The sequence below is a fragment of the Mirounga leonina genome, unplaced genomic scaffold, assembly GCF_011800145.1.
Source record: "Mirounga leonina isolate KUSES-001 unplaced genomic scaffold, KU_Mleo_1.0 Mir_114, whole genome shotgun sequence".
Taxonomy (NCBI): Eukaryota; Metazoa; Chordata; class Mammalia; order Carnivora; family Phocidae; genus Mirounga; species Mirounga leonina.
Genome location: NW_023270265.1, coordinates 51,483,374 through 51,503,258, shown reverse-complemented (window position 1 = coordinate 51,503,258; position 19,885 = coordinate 51,483,374). Strand labels below are relative to the sequence as shown.

At 43.3% G+C, this 19,885-nt stretch overlaps 1 protein-coding gene across 1 annotated transcript in view; it reads right to left on the bottom strand.

The window, feature by feature from the left end:
• The window catches only part of GLRX3 (glutaredoxin 3), a 32,236-nt gene extending 12,363 nt beyond the window's left edge, over nucleotides 1–19,873 (bottom strand). The window contains exons 1-4 of the mRNA XM_034986263.1: nucleotides 19,735–19,873; nucleotides 13,945–14,053; nucleotides 3,770–3,844; nucleotides 2,834–3,035 (exon numbers count right to left, since the gene is read on the bottom strand). Of these exons, the coding sequence (XP_034842154.1) occupies nucleotides 2,834–3,035; nucleotides 3,770–3,844; nucleotides 13,945–14,053; nucleotides 19,735–19,826 (478 nt within the window). The 5' untranslated portion in view covers nucleotides 19,827–19,873. The remainder of the gene's footprint in view (nucleotides 1–2,833; nucleotides 3,036–3,769; nucleotides 3,845–13,944; nucleotides 14,054–19,734) is intronic.
• Nucleotides 19,874–19,885: the final 12 nt, after the last annotated feature.

The following is a 19,885-nucleotide window of genomic DNA, read 5'->3' as shown; positions in this document are numbered from 1 at the left end:
CACGGCAGACCCTGAAATGGCTTTCAGGGTTTCCTTGAGAGAAAATGTAATGTTATTCACTCATGGCTTTTGATTAATTGACATCAAGGTGGGGGCCACTGCAAAAATCAAAAACCACCATAGCGCCACTGCACAACGGGAGCCCAAGGGGAACACTGGGTGCTGCTAGCGGCCTTCCAAGGGAATTCTGTACAAAACACGGAAATACCAGCCAGTCGCGTCCAGGAGCACGAACGGTCACGGCTTTTATAAAGGAGGCTTTGCCTACACCTCGTCTCTGATGGGCCAACACAGAGCAAAACCTCTTTCCCACTAAGCAGCTCAGAAAGGAAGCGGGTGAAAGTCAAGTATGCGCCTATGTGAGAGAACAGTTTAAAGATGCAGACGGTGTGTGCGGCAGGGCACAGAGGCGGGGAAACAGAGCCAGGGGCGCAGCAGTGGAGCGAGTGGCCGGGAACAGCCACAGCAAAATACCTTCTACTCGATCCTTAAGTATTTTTTTAAAGAATACCTACATTCTAAAATAATCTATTCACCATATGTCACATGTTTATTGTATCTGACAGAAAGACATGCTGTTACAGAAATCAAGATATCAGGAAACAGAAAAGCCTGTTAAAAATGTAGTTCTAAAAATCATAAAGAATAGGGGCACCTGGGTGGCTCAGTCAGTTGAGTGTCCGACTCACAATTTGGGCACTGGTCATGATCTTGGGGTCGTGGAATCAGGCCCCCGAGTCGGGCTATGCGCTCGGCAGGGGGGTCTGCTTGAGATTCCCTCTGCCCCTCCCCCCAACTCAATCTCTCTCTCTCTCTCTCTCTAACAGATAAAATCTTTTTAAAAAATTACAAAGAATAAAACAAGTACTTGTTTGGAATGAAACTGTAACTGTTAAATCATATATATCTAAAAATCTCTTTTGAATTCCCTAATTATATCTTTTATTATCTAAATGTCTATAATACTGTGTTTTTCAGATTGTTCTAGCATGTTGTAAAGCTTCTTTTTTATTCTACCTTGTTACTTATAGTCTTCTAAATGCCAGTTAACATACAAATGGCTAGAAATATATTATAAATTAAGTCTAATAAAAAGGTAAGCAGGAAAACGACTATTTCTAAGTGTAATTCTAACTTACTTGAATAATCATACAACATCTGATCTGAAAAGGATCTCCAAGTCGGACTCTAACCCCACCACCACCAAGGAAGGACTGGGTGCAGAGGGAGAGTCACTGACCTGTACCTACATCCCCAGGGCAGGGGCATAAGGTGGTGTTGGGATGCGGCTCATCTGCCGTGACATCGGGCTACCACGCTTCCCAGTGCACGACCTCCCCCTCTGCTGCCTTAGCACCCCTTCCCAAGCTGCACTTTCACCACCTGCCAGTCTTGTTAGGTTCCCATTCAGAAAGGAGTGAGAGAATGCTCCTGTTCCATCCCAAAGAAGAGAGTATTCTGTCGGTTTTACTGTAGGTTTACTGCATAGAACCCTTCCTACAGGTTCATCCACATCTGACAACAGTTCACCCACACTTCAGATTGCAAGAAAGGCACTGAATAAAACCCATCAGACTCATGTTGTAAGTCCCTGTTCTCAGGTCACCAAAGAAAGTACCAGAAATGATTTTCCTGCCTGATGGGAGAAAGTAAACCAGTCGTAACCACTATTAAAAACAAACCACCACAACAAAGATGGGCTGTTGCTATCTGGGGTTAACTCCAGTAGAGACCAAGTTAGTTTTTCAACATACAAACAGCAGGCATTATCTGACATGTAAATACTAGCAAGGATATTTTTCAAGTAGAACTGAGAGAAAAAGGAACCATTTCTTTACCTTTTTAAGACAGGACTCAACATGAAACTTTATTTTTAAAACTAGACTTTCATAATCTAATATGTAATTTGTTAACCATATAGGGAAGAATTTACAATTAAATTTACACTGGAAGCTAGGTTATTTTTATAAAGTCACACTGGACATGCAGTAATCATATCAATAGCACACTCCATTTTACTGCTGCGTATCTTAATAAACTCCCTCCTGTATAGTTGAAACAAATACTCTCAGATTCTCAACAGCAACATCAAGGGGCATTAAATGCTCAATTATGAAGCATAATAATGTTGTACTAGGCATAGTAAAAAGAAAATAACATAAACCCAATACCAGAGGGGTCAAATAAACTCTAAAACTCACTTAAGGACAAAATTACAAGCATATATGTACAGAAAATAAGAGTGATTATAAGCCACAGAATTCAGAATCTTTCAATTATTAGCACCTATAAACAATAGGTGAACACTGCAGTCACATAATTCAACGTTGGGACAAGAAGGAAGGCAAAAGCACAGGGGGAGACACAGGAATGCCACCAAAATTCTGTAAATTTTTAAACTGCTGAATCTGGACTACATGAATCAAGAGAGACTGCCAAGAAAGACAGGAAACTGTTAATAGCAAAATGAGCAGACAAAAGCCCATTCAGGTGACAGCAATGTGATGGCTGGAACCTAATCCCAACTACACTCCGAGGTGACCTGAGCAAACTCCCCCTCTCTGGGTACTTAGGTATATAAAACAAAAATCTTCAATCAGATGATTTCTAAGATGCCTCTGGGTTCCAACATTCTCTGTGTGTGTGGCGCAACCTAATTCTCATCACCTCACGACAGAATGCCAGTGGGACTTAGGACCTTCCTGATTTTCTAAAGGTATCTCAACACAAGTGTAAGAGGAACGGACAGCAGGAACAGAGATGGGCACCTAGCCGCACCCCACGCTGGTCAAGCACCCGTTCTGTCTGCGTCCTAGTGAAAGCAGCTTCTTACCGCAGCGCGGCTCCTGAGGAGTTCCTTTCATAAACAACATGCAAGGGGCGGCATGAGTTAATTTCTTCAGGCGAAGGTTGAGATCTTCTTTAGGATGCTCGTTACCACTGGGTGGGAAGGAGCCGCTAGATGCATGGCGCTGAACTTTTTTGGTCAACTCTGGGGCATGTGCACCATCTAATCGGTCAATTTTCTGAGAATTCTGAAGTTAAAAAAGTCGTTTAGAATATGTGTGGCATTCTTTCATCATCCCTTTTAAGATCCAAAATTTTAACAAGTATGAACTCATAGCTCTAGCCAATTTTTAAAGGGGTCAACACTATTATATGTTTTTAAAAACCTGATTACCAATTGCCAGATGCATCTTAATTTTAGAAATACATAATTGTCTTCTTTTTTTCCCCTTTTGGGAACATACTAGGAAAACATCACAATACCTCAAACTCAAACCAGATCAGAGTCTAACCAAAAACAGAAAAGATTTCCCCACCCTCATGGGGATGAATCTATTACTAAGTATAAATGCGGTATTGGGGGGGAACTGTGGTAACACTCAGGGGTGCCCTAAAGCACAGATCTGCACCTGCTTCCTAAGAGAGTCATTAATCAAACCAGGACCAGCCAGATGTTCCATTACGCCCAGGCACATGCCCTAAGCAACCAACTTTGACCCAACTCAGGGAACATTTTGGGTCTATAGCCAAGTATCCGGATTGTTGTCTAGAAGCCCCAACTCTGACTGCCCATGACACTTCTGCAGGAACCCCAGGCCAAGCTTCGGCATCAGTGCAAACAAGGAGACTATGAGAAGACAGGGCAAAGCCAGGAACAACCAGTGCCAAGTGTTCAGGGATCAGGGGAGAGGGTAAAGGAACCAAGACAGAGCCCCATGGCCCACGACAGAAGCAGGATCTCTTGTGCCATCTTTATCCTTACCTTGAAAAACAGAAAGGTGGGAACAGAACTAATTTCATATTTTTCAGATACTTCAGGAACGGCTTCAGCTTCCAACTTTAAAATAAAAGAATTTAAAGCTTGATTATAAAAAGGTCCTTTCTTACTACTTCAGTATGTAAGTCAGCTTCACATGCATCATCCCTTCGAATAGTTGATGTTTTTAAAAAGTATGGTATAAACGTTTATGACACATTTACATTCAAATGAGACTCACTGGGCTGGCATGTCATCCACTGAGTCTGCAGTGTCAAAACAGGTTCAGAGGTTTTTATTTTGTTGCACATTTCAAAAGATGCCTGGAGGCTGTGAATAAAATTTTTGGTGCACTAGTGACCTAGTAAATTTTCAATCATATGCAGCTACTACTATATTGAAATCCATAAATCACTGACCCCAGTTATGTCATGATTACAGTGTTTATTTTCTGCCCACAGCAATTCTTGCTGTTTGCTCTATTGACTAATTTCAAGAGGCAGTACATCATGACTGACAGTTGTAGCCTTCTGCAAATTATGAAGCAAAAAGGAGTATTTCTTCAATAAACTATTGATGTCTGATAAATTTTACCGTTAACTCCTGCAAGGCTGCTGGACACTAAGCAGGTATCTTGCTAGGTTATTTGCTTCTGGGTCTATTCATACACTTAAATGCATTTTAAATAAGATGACTGCATTCTGCTTGATAATTTCCTTGAGGCCCCTCAACCAGATATGATGTGCTATCTGACATATGAATTTTAAATGTATTTAATAACTCAATTTCTAAATAATTAGAACACAATTCCTGTAAGCTATTTATGTAGGACTTTGTAAACCGTACACTTTGAGAAAAACCAAGACATAATATTATATCCTTCCCTCATAGGACTGTCAATTTAATATAAACTTTTTAAAACCAATAAAAATCTGTATTCACATTATACCTGTAGGAAATAAAATTTATTGATAAATTATATTGTTAAAAGATTTAAATATATATATCCTGTATTTTTCCAGGAATGAAAGATTTCCACTGGGCTTAAAACACTATTTTTATCTAGCACTTTCCCCGATCCGATATATATCTATCCAAATGAACCTTGACGGTAAGTGGGAGGCAGAGTCATTTGTCTTTGGTTTGTATCTTCCATCTCATATATTTCTTGGGTGCTCTTTTCCTACTTTATTTTTTTTTTCTTTAAAACACCCTTTTGAAACAATATTTGTAATTACTTTCATTTTTCAAAATGTACTAGGTGAAAATCATATACATTTTAAATCAGCATCAACTGTCCAATAAACCCGAAAAAATGAAAAAAAGAAAAAGCATTTGGAGAGAGCTATTTAGAACACACTTTTTAAGTTTTTAAAACTTTTGTGCTGCTTTCTTTTATACAATTGCACACTCAGACCAAAGAGGAACAGAAAAGGCAATGATTAAGGCAGTTCATTATTTTCTCTCTTTCAAATAATCTCTCAAGTGCCCACCACATGTGGGCATTGGGTTAGGCTCAGTTACGATCCCTATCTTCGGTACTACTGGATTCTAACAGCAAATAAGACAAATTTTAAAAAGGGGCAATACTAAGAAAGAAAGAAAAAAAAAAAAAAAAACCCCACAAGATAATAGTCTTAAGCCAAACCAAACCAGGAAGTATCTGGAGTCAAAAACACAGTCCTCTGTGTGGCCAAAAGTTGACCTCTTCTCATGTTCCTGCTGGTTTCCAACAGTCTCCCTTAATGACAATTCTTCCAGGAAGCAAACAATCCTCTTGAAATTCCTAAAGCCAGGAAGATCACCACATGCACCTCTCGAAAAACAGCTCCCAGGAAGATGAGATCTTAATAAGACAAAGGCAGTGGTGACAGACAAATCCTCCCGGGCACTGGCCAGGAGTGCCACTGAAGGCAAACCCATTCCCCCAGAACAAGGTTTCTGAGGTCCTAAAACCTTTGCACACTGAAATTCTTTGGGAACATTTTTATTGGATGTAAAACAACATGACAGTTCTATCAAAAGAAATAGAAAATACTGAAAACTGATCTGCATTCAGGAAAGACCAAAGATGATTGATAAGAGCGATCTTTCATGGAAAGCCTACCCTGTGCCACAAACCATGACAGGCCCTTTGCAGACAATGGCCTAAACTACTTAAAACCTGGAAAGGTGGGTAGTATATAATCAACTCAAACTTACAGGTGGCTAGGTAAAGATGTAACTTGTCCAAAGACACACAGATAATAAGTAGTAGAGCTGAGAAACAAACCCAAGTTTGTTTGACTATAAAACCTATGCTTTTTTTTCACTATACTGTGGTATACTTTTTCTACTGTATCAATCAAAAAGAAAGATTAAATTTCAAGATAGGATTTATACATGACTTTAGCATCCACCAAACATGAACATTTCCAGAATGGAATCTCAGACAGAACGAATGCCTTCGGTGGGAACCACTTGCTTGCTGAACCACGATTCTCGAAGTCAGACCCTTCCCCTGAGGTGTGCTGTATGTCTGTGGAGTGCGGTGAAGAGAGGCAGGGAGGTGTTACCACAGCAAGGTAAATCCAGAGGTAGGGAATTCACTCTCTCCAGGGTCACCAAAGACCACTACGACAGTAATGGCTAACAGCTATGATTAATCTAGGCCAGACACTGTTCTAAGTGCATTTTGTGTACTGACTCATTTAATCTGCCCGATAATGGATGCTGTTATCACACTTGACTTCCAGGAGAAACTGGAACTTAACAAGGTTAGGTAAGTCAGCCAAGATTACAACACTGTTTGGCGGAGCACGGCAGTATGGCTCCAGAACCAAGCTCCACTCTACACTACCATGCTGCCATTTCAGCAAATCCAATGGCTACCCCTCTTTCCTCATTTTACTGACCTTTCAGTATCATCAGTCTGACCACACCCACCTTCTCGAGATACCACCTTCTCGACAACCCTTCACTTGGCTTCCCGATTTTTCTTTTTCCCAAATTCTGAGACTCAGTCTCTCTGGCTTCTTCCTTCACATCTGGCTAACCTCTACATGGCTGGCACATCCCAGGACTTGATGCTGAGTGCACTTCTCTTATTTATACTCATTCTCCCTGAGTGGTCTCATCCAACCCTGTGGCTCTAAGTAACACCAATATGGCAACAATGTCCAAGTTAATATCCATGCCAGACCTTCCCCCATCACCTCTCCAAGCTACACACTCAACACCTGCACTCAGATCTCTACTAGGTATCTCCCACTAAACCTGTTCCTCCCCAGGGCATCTTGATCTCTATAATCCATCCAAAGGATCAGATCAAAAAGGAGACAATTTTGATTAATCCATTTCCTTCACCGGACATCCACTCCATCAACAGGTCCTCCAGGTTCCCCCTTCAAAATATAAGCCAAATCAGAGCATCATCTCGATGCTCCCTCTCCACTAGACTCCAAGGCATCTCTAACCTGGCCTGTATTTGAAATAGCCTCCTAATGAGTGTACTTGCTTCTAGTCTGCATCCTTTCTTCCCCCACTTCGAACCACTGCCCACAGGACAGCTGGAGGAATCAACTTAACAAGAGAAATCCAATTGTGTGTCACTTCACTGCACTCAAAATAATACCCAAACTCGGGGCACCTGGGTGGCTCAGTCGGTTAAGCATCTGCCTTCGGCTCATGTCAGGATCCCAGTGTCCTGGGATCGAGCCCAACATCGGGCTCCCTGCTCAGCAGGAAGCTGCTTCTCCCTCTCCCTCTGCCTGCCTGTCTGCCTACTTATGATCTCTCTCTCTCTGTCAAATAAATAAATGAAATCTTAAAAAAATAGTAATAATACCCAAACTCTTCCAGTGCCCACAAGGTCATCTGGCTGTTGCCTCCCTCTCCAACCTCTTGCCAGAACCTCTCCTCCTTCACTAGCTCCACTGGCCTTCTGCCGGCCCTCCAACAGTGTTCACTTGCTGATCCACAGCCTAAAAGTTCATCCCAAGCTCTCCCAATGACAATTCCTTTTCACTTTCCAGCTTTCCCTTACCAGATACACCTCTCCAGCCCAACCCGAATAAAGTACCCACCCGCCGCCAAGTCCTCCTCTTCTACCACCTGTTTCTTTCTTTTCAGAACTTACTACGATGTAAAATTACCTTGGTAATATGTGACTCGATGGCCCTACTGTTCTATACCCCCAGTGACCAGCATAATGGTGGCATATAAATAAGTGTTAGATAGATAAATTCTGACACACTACTGAACAAAGGCTGGTCACTATTGCTAAGCCTACAATGGGAATGACCACTGGCCAGGGTGGCCCTGAGAACAATTAAACCTCACATTCAGAGACATCTTGTTAAACTTCATTCTTTCTAACTCTGTGACATGATCTAAAAGGAAAATTTTTCATAATCAAATTCTCTGTCCAAAGAGATATTTAAATTAATGTTTTGGGTAGCTTTTTAAAAGACCTTTGCCAAACTTAGCCCAGGAACGGCTAATAAACTTTGTTAATTATTAGTATTTTATTATCAAGACAGCATAAATAAAAACTAGAATATTTTTAAGATTTAGCTATTCTACTTGAATTATGTGAGAGGCATTTATAGAGCTCCCCCAAAATGGAATCCTACATATGTTCTCTTTAAGTGCCATTATTAGTATTATTAGTATCATGTCAGTATTCTCTGCTGCTGAAAAATAGGAATTCAGCTAACTGGTACCTAGCTACAAAGCTGGTCGTTCCCTTCTGGAGATTGCCCTGCATTGTCTGTTTACACAAGCTAATTGTACAGACATTTAGAATTAAACATTTCTATAACCATATAGAAATCATCTATACTGATTATATAGACCCTTAGAAATTAAATACTATGAACTGTATTTTAAGATGCTTACACATTCAAGAATAAATCAAACTAAAACAATTCCCATTTTTTGAGAATCAAAAAATACAAATTTAAATATATAACTCCTTCTATACCTTTGCCTTTGTACCTGAAGTTACAATGGACATAATAAAATGCAAGTACACCGGTACTATACAAACAAGATCACTGCGAAATGAAACACAGTGGTACAAACCTCACCAACCAGGTGGCCGGTAAGCCTGACTTTGAGAATTTACGTACTAAAGTGCATTATAAGGTAAGATGATTACCACAGCCTAACTGGATCAGAATACCAAGCTGGAAGAGGGGTGGGGGAGGCTGACATAGAAGGTGGGAGCCACCTACACAAAGGAAAGCAATAAAAAAAATGAAAACAAGGTAAAGTAAAGGTCCCTATTTCAAGTATCCCACCATCTAGTCAAGAAGCCAATCAAGGGGCACCTGAGTAGGTCAGTTGGTTGGGTGTCCCACTCTTGATTTTGACTTACATCACAATCTCAGGGTTGGTTGTAAGATCAAGCCCCACATTGGGCTCCGTGATGGACATGGAGTCGGCTTGGGATTGTCTCTCTCCCTCCCCCTCTGCCCCTCCCCCCAAGTGCTCTCTCTCTTAAAAAAAAGAAAAAAAACAGCCAATCAAAACAGGGAATTAAATGACAGAACAGACAAAAACACAAGATATTCTCTAATAGTTGAACCAATGGCACAAAGTTTGGAGATGAAAGAAAAAAAAGCCACAGGAGTACACAGGAGACTTCATATAAAATGGATTTGAATTGAATCATCATGTTGTGCACCTAAACATACAACCTTCATTTGAAGAAAAATAAATAATAAATTTAATAATAAAAAACAAATTGAATAAAATTTCAATAATTAAGTCATAATAAAACCAAATGTAAAGTAAAAATGAATGGCCACTCCTATAAAAAAACGAATTTGATCTAGACCTCGAACAGAACTAATGGTACCCAACTTTCCCATCACAAAGAGCCTTGTGCTTCTCTTCCTCCTTCCTATCTTGCCACCAGACACTAGATCTTGAAAGATTCTATCTCTCAAACAAGTGATTAAATGATAAATGTGTTTTCCCATTTTAGTTAAAGATAAAGTGCTAACAAACTGACTTAACGTAATTTGAAAAGGGCATGTAACATTTTAATTAGCCATTTAATTTTATTCTGAACAAATGTTAAGTTTTCAATAAGATTTTTAGCAATAAGAATAACTTGTGTATCTCCTCTAAGCCCTGGGAGGCAGGCAAACCTTGGCATGGGGCTCAGAGCCTCAGGTAGGTCGAGACAGGGTGGCCAGCACAGGAGAGTGCCACCCCACAAGGCACAGACATGGTGCCTGGGAGCATTCAAGCACTCTGTCACTACATCATCAGTACAGGTGAGAGCGTGCTCATTCAGATGCAATAAACCTAAGAGTCCTGCCTTTCAGCAACCTGTTCCAATGAGCAGGAACTACTCAGGCCAAATGTATGCTCACTTTTCTCAGGTATTGCTTTTCCATCATCTACAAAATAAGAAATTGTTTATGGTCACAAAACTTTACACTCAAACTCTTAAAAACATCATGTTTAAGATCACCTACATAATGATTTTGTAAATTTAAATTATAGAATCAATTGATCTCTATAATTCACAAGTCAAAAATGCCAGACTAGGGGCACCCGGGTGGCTCAGTCAGTTAGGCGTCTGCCTTCGGCTCAGGTCATGATCTCAGGGTCCTGGGATGGAGTCCCATGTCAGGCTCCCTGCTCAGTGCAGTCTGCCTCTCCCTCTCCTTATGCCCCGCCCCCAGCTCGTGCGTGCGTGCTCTCTCTCTCTCTCTCTCAAATAAATAATATCTTTAAAAAGAAAAAAACTAAAATAGAGCTACCATATGATCCAGCAATTGCACTACTGGGTATTTACCCCGAAGATACAAAAGTAGGGATCCGAAGGGGTACATGCACCCCGATGTTTATAGCAGCAATGTCCACAATAGCCAAACTGTGGAAAGAGCCCAGATGTCCATCGACAGATGAATGGATAAAGAAGATGTGGTGTATATATACAATGGAATATTATGCAGCCATCAAAAGGAATGAGATCTTGCCATTTGCAACGACGTGGATGGAACTGGAGGGTATTATGTTGAGTGAAATAAGTCAAAAAGAGAAAGACATGTATCATATGATCTCACTGATATGAGGAATTCTTAATCGCAGGAATCAAACTGAGGGTTGCTGGAGTGGGGGGTGGGGTGGGAGGGATGGGGTGACTGGGTGATAGACACTGGGGAGGGTATGTGCTCTGGTAAGCGCTGTGAATTGTGCAAGACTGTTGAATCTCAGATCTGTACCTCTGAAACAAATAATGCAATATATGTTAAGAAAAAAAAAAAAAAAGAAGAAGAGGGTAGCGGGAGGGGAAGAGTGAAGCGGGGGAAATCGGAGGGGTAGACGAACCATGAGAGACGGTGGACTCTGAAAAACAAACGGGGTTCTAGAGGGGAGGGGGGTGGGAGGATGGGTTAGCCTGGTGGTGGGTATTGAGGAGGGCACGTTCTGCATGGAGCACTGGGTGTTGTGCACAAACAATGAATCATGGAACACTACATCTAAAACTAATGATGTAATGTATGGGGATTAACATAAGAATAAAAAAAAAAAGAATGAAGACAGGAGTTTGAGGACTAGGAATGTACATATTAAAAAAAAATAAAAACAGAAATAATTAAAAAAAGAAAAAAACTGGGGCGCCTGGGTGGCTCAGTCGTTAAGCGTCTGCCTTCAGCTCAGGTCATGATCCCAGAGTCCTGGGATCGAGCCCCACGTCGGGCTCCCTGCTCAGTGGGGAGCCTGCTTCTCCCTCTCCCTCGCTCCCCCTGCTTGTGTTCCTGCTCTCGCTCTCTCGGTCAAATAAATAAATAAAATCTTTAAAATAAATAAATAAATAAAAAGAAAAAAACTAAGAAATCAAATTAAAAGACACAGAGGTGGCAGAACATCAGTTCCCTACCCTAGATGGCTCAAAAGCTCTCATTAACAAAAGCAAGCTCTCTTTAAATGAACTGCATCCTCTCTTACTGGGGCATGCCAACAGATCTCCCAAATATTTTACTTATTTACTCATCATTTAAATTACCTACCTTACAAACTCCATGCAAATTATCTTTGCCGTTTAAAAGAAACACTGCTGGGGCGCCTGAGTGCCTCAGTCGCTTAAGCGTCTGACTCTTGGCTTCAGCTCAGGTCATGATCTCAGGGTTGTGAGATCAAGCCCCATGTCAGGCTCCATGCTCAGTGCAGAGCTGTTTGAGATTTTGAGATTCTTTCCCCCTGCCTCTCTCTCCCCCCTGCAGCTCCCCTCCACTCACATGCTCTCTCTCTAAAATAAATAAAATCCTTAAAAAAAAAAAGGGTGGGGGGAGAAAAGAAAAACTACTCCACAGAGTAAATTTCCAGAAAGTAATGCCTCCTGGAAGAACTACCCACCTCATGCTGTCAGCCTTCCCACGAACAGCAGGTGCGCTCAGGTTCAGGTGTCCCCAACAGATAAGGACTTCCCAACCCCTGGCTTACTCAGACACTTAAGCACTTGAACAACTTAAAATCTCACTGCCAAGTGTGGTACCAATGTGAGAAGTAATTCTACAGTTGCCTTAAATAAATCATTCAGATGGCAGCTAAGAACAATGTGTTACCTAAACCAGAAACATTATACACATAAAAGCAGACATGCAACAATTACCATCATCTTGACTAATCTTATGATTGAAATGTTTAATCATTCATTTCACTGGTAATCATTATCTTTTATCACTGACCAAACATGCAGTTTTAATGTCTCCTTCTATATTATTTATATTGGACATTTTAGGGTTACATTCTAAGGTTACATTACACATTTCATTGGAATTTTAAGTGAGTCCTTAAGTTTTTTTTTTTTTTTTTTTTTTTTGATAGAGAAATAGCGAGAACAGGAACACAAGCAGAGGGAGAAGCAGGCTTCCTGCCGAGCAGGGAGCCCGATGTGGGACTCGATCCCAGGACCCTGGGATCATGACCTGAGCTGAAGGCAGACGCTTAACAACTGAGCCACCCAGGCGCCCAAGTGAGTCCTTAAATTTTAAAAAGCTAACTATTACATCTATATTTGCTCTGTCTTCATAAAAAAAAAAAAAAACACTAAAAGGAATCATGCAAAATTTATATAAGCAGTCCCTTCTTCACAGGGTGGGACACCAGGGCTGGCAGGGAAGGTGTGGGGGAGCATTCTCACTGTACACCCCTTTCGCTGTTCTGATTTTGAGACATCTAACTGCAATACCTATTCAAAGCACACTTACCTATATAGAAATTGCCTGAAAATTACATCACCTATTACACGGATGAATTAGCCTGTCAGAATTCTGTTTTCAGTTTACATAAAAAGTGGAAAATACAGAAGATACCACTTTTAGCCCCATAAATGGGTATATTTGCCAACATGTGCTCTGAACTCACTAATTATAGTTTTAAAAAATAAGGATTTGGTACTTTTTGTTTCTTTAAATCCTAAGGATTTCAAGTCTTTGAATACAGGGTGTGCCTCCCTTCCCAAAAATTCATTTCTAAGATTCTTGACTCCTATTTGGGCTTTGTTGCCTCTAACCAAGACTAAGTCCTAATTGACAGCATTAAATGTGCTAAACCAAGTGAGCTAATCTACAGCCTCAACTATCACCTTCCTAGTACGTGCCCACCCAAGAGACAAACTAGGAATGTAGAGTGTGCACAGCCACGTGGAAACAAGGCAAGGCAAGGAGATGCTCGATTCCTTTCTCTTCTGCTTCCTAAAAATGTCAGAAAAGCTTTCAGTTTCTCCTCTAGGTCTGCATTTACGTGATCCAAGACAGTTGCTTCTTCCTGTTCCCCTGGTTCCTAGCGGCCTCCACACACCCTTCCTTTACTCGCTTTCCATATCACACCTTGCTCTTCAATGAAGCAAGCTTTGTTAATATTTTTACTATATTCAAAACACGATGATCCACAGTGAATGATCTAGTTGCTTCTGCTGGCGAACATCCCCACTACCCATCCTGCAATTTACTAGTTCTGTCCTCCCACCACACACATGTTAGGGAAAGTGTGGTTGTTGTCACAGTATTTCATACTTGAGAAATGCAAAACAATTTTAAGGTTTTTAAGAATAATCTACTGCAAAAATAATAAAAAATAACACCAATTATAAACATGTGGAATTCCAAATCCCTCCTCCCTTATGTTAATAAAATGCAATCTGCCTCATAAAAGACGTGACACCAAAAATATAATACCTTCACAAACGAAACTTGAGGCTGTTCTTTGGCTAATTCTGCCATCACATCGTTCATCTGAGCACATTGTGGAGCCCACGGCGCCCAAAAATGGACCACAAGGAGGGACCTGGAAATCATCAAAATGCAATCTTTTAAAGTTACAGTATCTTTAGAAATAAAGAAATACTGACATCGATTAAATTCTATTACCAAAACAATCTTTACAAGAACTGCCTGAAATGTTTTTCTACTGCTAGAATTCTATCGTATTAAACCCAGACTGAAATATAAGGCTTATTACAAGGTCTTGGTAATCTTTTGGATGAGTTTTCAAGTTAATGATATTTCTTGAGGGAAGACTTAGCTCGTATGAAGTGGTTCTAAATATTCATCCATCTCAACTAATAGTCCTATAAATCAATTATGTTTTCAGACCCTTAGGAAAGGTGGAAACTAGACTTCTGCAGCCGAGGCACCACGTCTGTGACAAATGGCTACAGGTGCACAGGTACGATGGGGTATTCACGTTTTAAGCACAGTACTGTGATGCTGGGCTCTAACTGTGACCATAGGAACAGGAATAAAATGTTGAAAATGGAAGGCACACAGGCAGAAAACAAGGGAAACAAATGGAACTGATTTTCACAAAGACAGGCTTTTTTTATATTCTACCACAAAAGATTTTCTAAAAATTGATGGTATGAACAGACAGAACAGTGGATTAATAAATTATTGACTAAGTTCTTAGGCATCTCAGTATGTACTTATCAACTATTTTCATATAAAATGGTCTTGGCTAAGGTATCTTTTAAGTAAGTCTATCTTCATATTGAACTGAAAAACCCTTCTATAGGAGTCTAAGTACAAATTATAATTATCCCCAACCAAAAAAACCTGAAAAACCAGGAAGGAAACACATTGAAAAATATGTCACATAGAGAAAGGAACTAAGGACAACTAACCTGTGGGCAAGGAAAGGAGTGGCCAACTGTAAACAGTACAGCCACGAGAAGCATAAGCCTCCCACCCAGTGCTGGCGAGCAGAAGCAAAGGGAGGACTTCAGAGGTAGGAGGGACAGGATTTGGTGACCTTGGAAGCATGGTCTAGAGCCAACTCCAAGTTTCTGGCTCAGTGACTGATGACTAGTGGTGGCACGAGCCACGCATCATGTATAGAAGCTGCTAACCTGAGAGGAAAGGAAGCCTGAGGTGGGTGGGGGCTGTTAGTGATGGTCTGGAGCTCAGGAAAGAAGTCTGTGCTTCATCTGCAGATAGATTTGGGAATCAAGAAATGGAGCTGGCACCAAGCTCTCCTACCCTAGAGGATAAAAGACAGAGGTCAGAGCCTCTGAGCTCATCAACAGTAAGTTAGGACAGATGGAGGAAAAGGAACCCAGGCAGTAGACCAGAAAATGGAGCCTAAAAAGCACAGCAAGGTTAAAGGGCCTCCCAGAAGTCAAGAGAAAGATGTTAAGAAGGAAGAACTGACAACCATCCAATGCAGCTGGAAGGGCCCCAGCAATGCTGGAGGGCAGAAGAAGCACGAGTCAGACTGCAGGATGCGGGGACTGAATCTAAGATGAGGCTGTAGGCTGCTAGGAATCTACACTTGAAGAGATCTGGCTGTGAACAGAGAGAGTCCTAGGCAGAGGGAAAGACAGGATCAAGGGATTTGCGCTTTTTAATACAATAAAATCTTTATGTTTGTTTCATAGAGGGTAGTGCAAGTGGAGAGGGAAAGGATAAAGACACGAGAGGCTGAGGATGCAAAGGTCTTTGGGGGTGGCAGGAGGGGAAATCTAAGAGCAGAGAATTCACCATGAGGGAAGAAGGGACAGCCTCCTCTGGGTCAGGAGTGAAGGAATCAAGAATGGGTAAAGCTACAAATAAATGTCAGATGTGTCCCACATCAGGCTCCCTGCTGAGAGGGGAGTCTGCTTCACCCTCTGACCCTCCCCCTGCTCATGCTCTCAAATGTCCACAAACTGGAGAAACTGTTGTATATTTATACAACAGAATACTACTGGGCAATAAAACGAAACCAACTATAGATGCATGCAACAATGTGCATCTTGAAAACATGATGAGGAAACCAACCCAGACATTCAAGACCATGAGCTGTGTAACTCCATTTACAAAAGTACAAAGAACAGGCAAAACTAACCTATAGTGCCAGAGAGTGGGTCAGTGGCGGGGATTACAGGAAAGGAGCTAAAGAACATTCTGGGGCTCTATATTGTTTTGAATGGTGGTTACTTGTATATGTACAACTGTTAAAATTCATCACACCTAGCTATTAAAATCCGTGCATTTTATCATGGTATGTAAGTAATGCCTCATTTTTTTTAAAAAAGCTGGGATACCACTTCTAACTAAACTGAAAAAGGACTTTTTAAATAATAATATTCCACGATAAAAAAAAAAGATCGAAGGAGCCAAGCATTTCCATATTCTACTGGTAAAAATTAAATTGGAACCTTTCAGAAATTTCTTACACACTGTCAAGTATCTATCCTAAGGAGTAAAGACACCTTCCCATTATCTTACACAGCCAAATAACAGGAAGAATCAATTCTTCAACAACACTATAGCTTTTTTAATGGTCCTATAACAAAATATTATCAAGTCATTAAAAATCTTATTTTTAATGACATGGATTTTAATGACATGGAAAAATGCTCACAATATGATTATATTTTTTAAAATTTAAATGTTACCAAATTTTTAACAGTATGAACTGACCTATGCAAAAAAGATAACATCTGAAACTAATATACTATTGTGTATTAATTATACTCTTAACAGTTTAAAAAAAAAGGAAAAAGGTATACCCACACAATTTAAATTCCATTACTACTAACATGGTTTTGAAGAGTAATTTAAATCATAATTTAAATGTGCAATCTTAACTTCCATATTGTAAAAGAGCAATAACTAGGGGCGCCTGGGTGGCTCAGTAGGGTAAGTGTCTGCCTTCGGCCCAGGTCGGGGTCCTGGGATGGAGCCCCACATTGGGCTCCCCGCCCAGCAGGAAGCCTGCTTCTCCCTCTCCCTCTGCCTGCTGCTCCCCCTGCTTGTGCTCACGCTCTGTCAAATAAATAAAATCTTTTAAAAATATTTTAAAAACAAAATAAATTAGAAATAACTAATACCCTGGGATATTGGGAAGATCAAACAAAAATATAAAAATATTTAAAAATAAAAGCATGTTAATAGTAATTGTACATTATCCACAACACCCTCCTATTTAGATGCTCAGCTCTCTAAGTACACACTGCCTAGTAGCATAAGGACATAAACCTGAAACGAATATAAATGCTGCTACCCTCTCAGGTTACATGTCTGCATGAAGTAACCCAACTTGCATGGTGCACTGTTTGAGGAAAAACCTTAAAGGCCAGGTTCAAATCCTAACTAACATGATTTTAGACAATGTAATGAACGTCGGTTGCACATCAACAAAATAATCAGTGCGCAATGAAGAGCTGTCTCTCTATTACTAGGTGTTCTGCTGCTGCAGTTACTTGTCTGCAGGTAACAGCAGCTACAGTTTATTAAATGCTATCATATGCTAGACTCTTAAGTATTTTACAAATGGGTATTAACACCCCCACTGTATAGACCAGCTGGGGTTTCAGTGATATACAAACACCTGAGATGCTTTACGCGAAACAAAAATTTCTTAAGATTTTATCCATTTATTTGAAAGAGAGAGAAGGAGAGCAGGAGCACAAGTCGGGGAGGCAGAGAGAGAAGCAGACGCCCAGTTGAGCAGGGAGCCTGACACAGGGCTGGATCCCGGGACCCGGGGATCAGACCTGAGCAGAATGCAGACATTTAACGACTGAGCCACCCAGGTGCCCGCAAAAATGCCAATTCACATAAAATTTTAAAACTGAGAAATGGTATTTAGGAAGTAGATTTTTAAATGACTACGGTAACAAGTACTGTTTAATGTTTTCCAGTGCTTTCATTTTCACGAAATCGGCAGAGATTTATTCCTTCCAAGATGCCATCCATCATTCCAGGTGCCCGGTTTCAACTAATCACTACGGAAAAGGCACGCTGTTTTCTGGATCACTTCGAGTACAGACCACCGGGAAGAACACATCCAGATCGTATGGACCGTGTGACTTCAAGGATTTTTAAGATAAAGAATGAAACATAGGGGCGCCTGGGTGGCTCAGTCGTTAAGCGTCTGCCTTTGGCTCGGGTCACGGTTGCAGGGTCCTGGGATCGAGCCCCGCCTCGGGCTCCCTGCTCAGCGGGAAGCTTGCTTCTCCCTCTCCCACTCCCCCTGCTTGTGTTCCCTCTCTCGCTGTGTCTCTCTCTTCAAATAAATAAATAAAATCTTAAAAAAAAAAATTAAAAATCTAGGGGCGCCTGGGTGGCTCAGTCCTTAAGCACCTGCCTTCGGCTCAGGTCATGATCCCAGGGTCCTGGGATCGAGCCCCGCATCGGGCTCCCTGCTCGGCGGGAAGCCTGCTTCTCCCCCTCTCACTCCCCCTGCTTGTGTTCCCTCTCTCGCTGTGTCTGTCTCTGTCAAATAAATAAATAAAATCTTTAAAAAAAAAAAAAAAAGAATGAAGCATAAAGACCAAAACGTGCAACACACGAGGCAAAACAGCCTTTCAGGCGACAGTAAGTTGAAACATTCAGGACGGGCAGGTGCACACAAGCCCGGCTCCTTTCGAGTCCACCTCTGGCGCCGTCCCTCCTTGCGCTGCCTGCACGCAGGGGCTGGATGAATCACCACCCACCCTTCATCATGAGTAATGGTCATCCCGCCCTTTCCCCCCTAAACAGTCTTCGAAGTAACCCTGAAACGTCAAACGGGCTGCTCTGGCTGACGCCTTTAGCTCCGTCACCTCCGCAAAGCGTGACCGACCAGAGTACGGAGATCGCCGTCGCCCCGCTCCGTTTCCCACACACACGACGCCCCGGTCCCACTCGCTCTGCCAAGCGGGGCACTACCTGCCGCTCCTCCAACTGGGGGGCACAACGCCACTGGCTGGGAGCGCCACGCAGGCACTGGGTTCCGCGCTCAAGAGCCGCGGGCCAGGGCCGCACGCGAGCCCAGCCCGGCGCCCGCACCGTCCCACGCACGCCCCACCGCCCCGCCCGGCGCAGCCACGGCTCCCATGCGTTTCACCGCTGCGCAAACTGAGGCCCGGTTCCGAGACCTGCCCAGGGCTCCCAAGGCCAGTCAGAGGCAGGGCTGGGGCCGCCTCGCAGGCAATCGGACCTGGGGCCCCGGGCCCGGCGGGCTGCGGGCTGCGGCGCCGGCCCGCAAGCGCCCCTCCCCAGCACGGTCCCCGTGCCCGCCCGGGGCCCCTCTGCACGGCGGCCCGACAGCCGAAGCACGCGTGCCAAGCCAGAGCCGAGCCCGGCCGCCAGGGGAGCTGCCCGAGCGAGCCCCGCCGGACTCCCCGCGCGCCGCGGACGCTCGGCGCCAACCGGGCACCGCCGCCCAGCGGCTAGGCCTCCCTGGACCGCGGCCGCTGACAAAGCGGGCCGGCGGGTCTGCTCGCCCCCTCCCCCCGGCCCCGGGGCCGAGTCACCGCGTCGCCGGAGGCCCCGGGGGCCGCCGGCCGGACGGCGGCGCCGGGCCGGGGGCCGAGCTCGGGCCCCCGGCCCGCTCCCCTCCTGGGGCCAGGGGGCCGGCATCGGAAGCCGGGGACCCCACACGTCTGCCGCCCCAACAGGCCCCGCCGGCGGGGCGCCAAGGAGCCGGGCCGCAAGCCGCCGCCGCCGGGGGGCCGCTCCCGCGCGCGTCGCCCCAGCCCCGCCGCCCGCCGCGCCGCTCACTTGGCTCTGAGGCGCAGCAGCTCCTCAAACTGCTGGGCCGAGCCGACCTCCACCACCGCCGCCGCCGCCGCCTCGGCCGCCCCCGCCGCCATGCTGCCGCCGCCAGACAGGAGCAATCGAGCGGGGCGGCCGGCGGGGGCGGGGCCTCGGG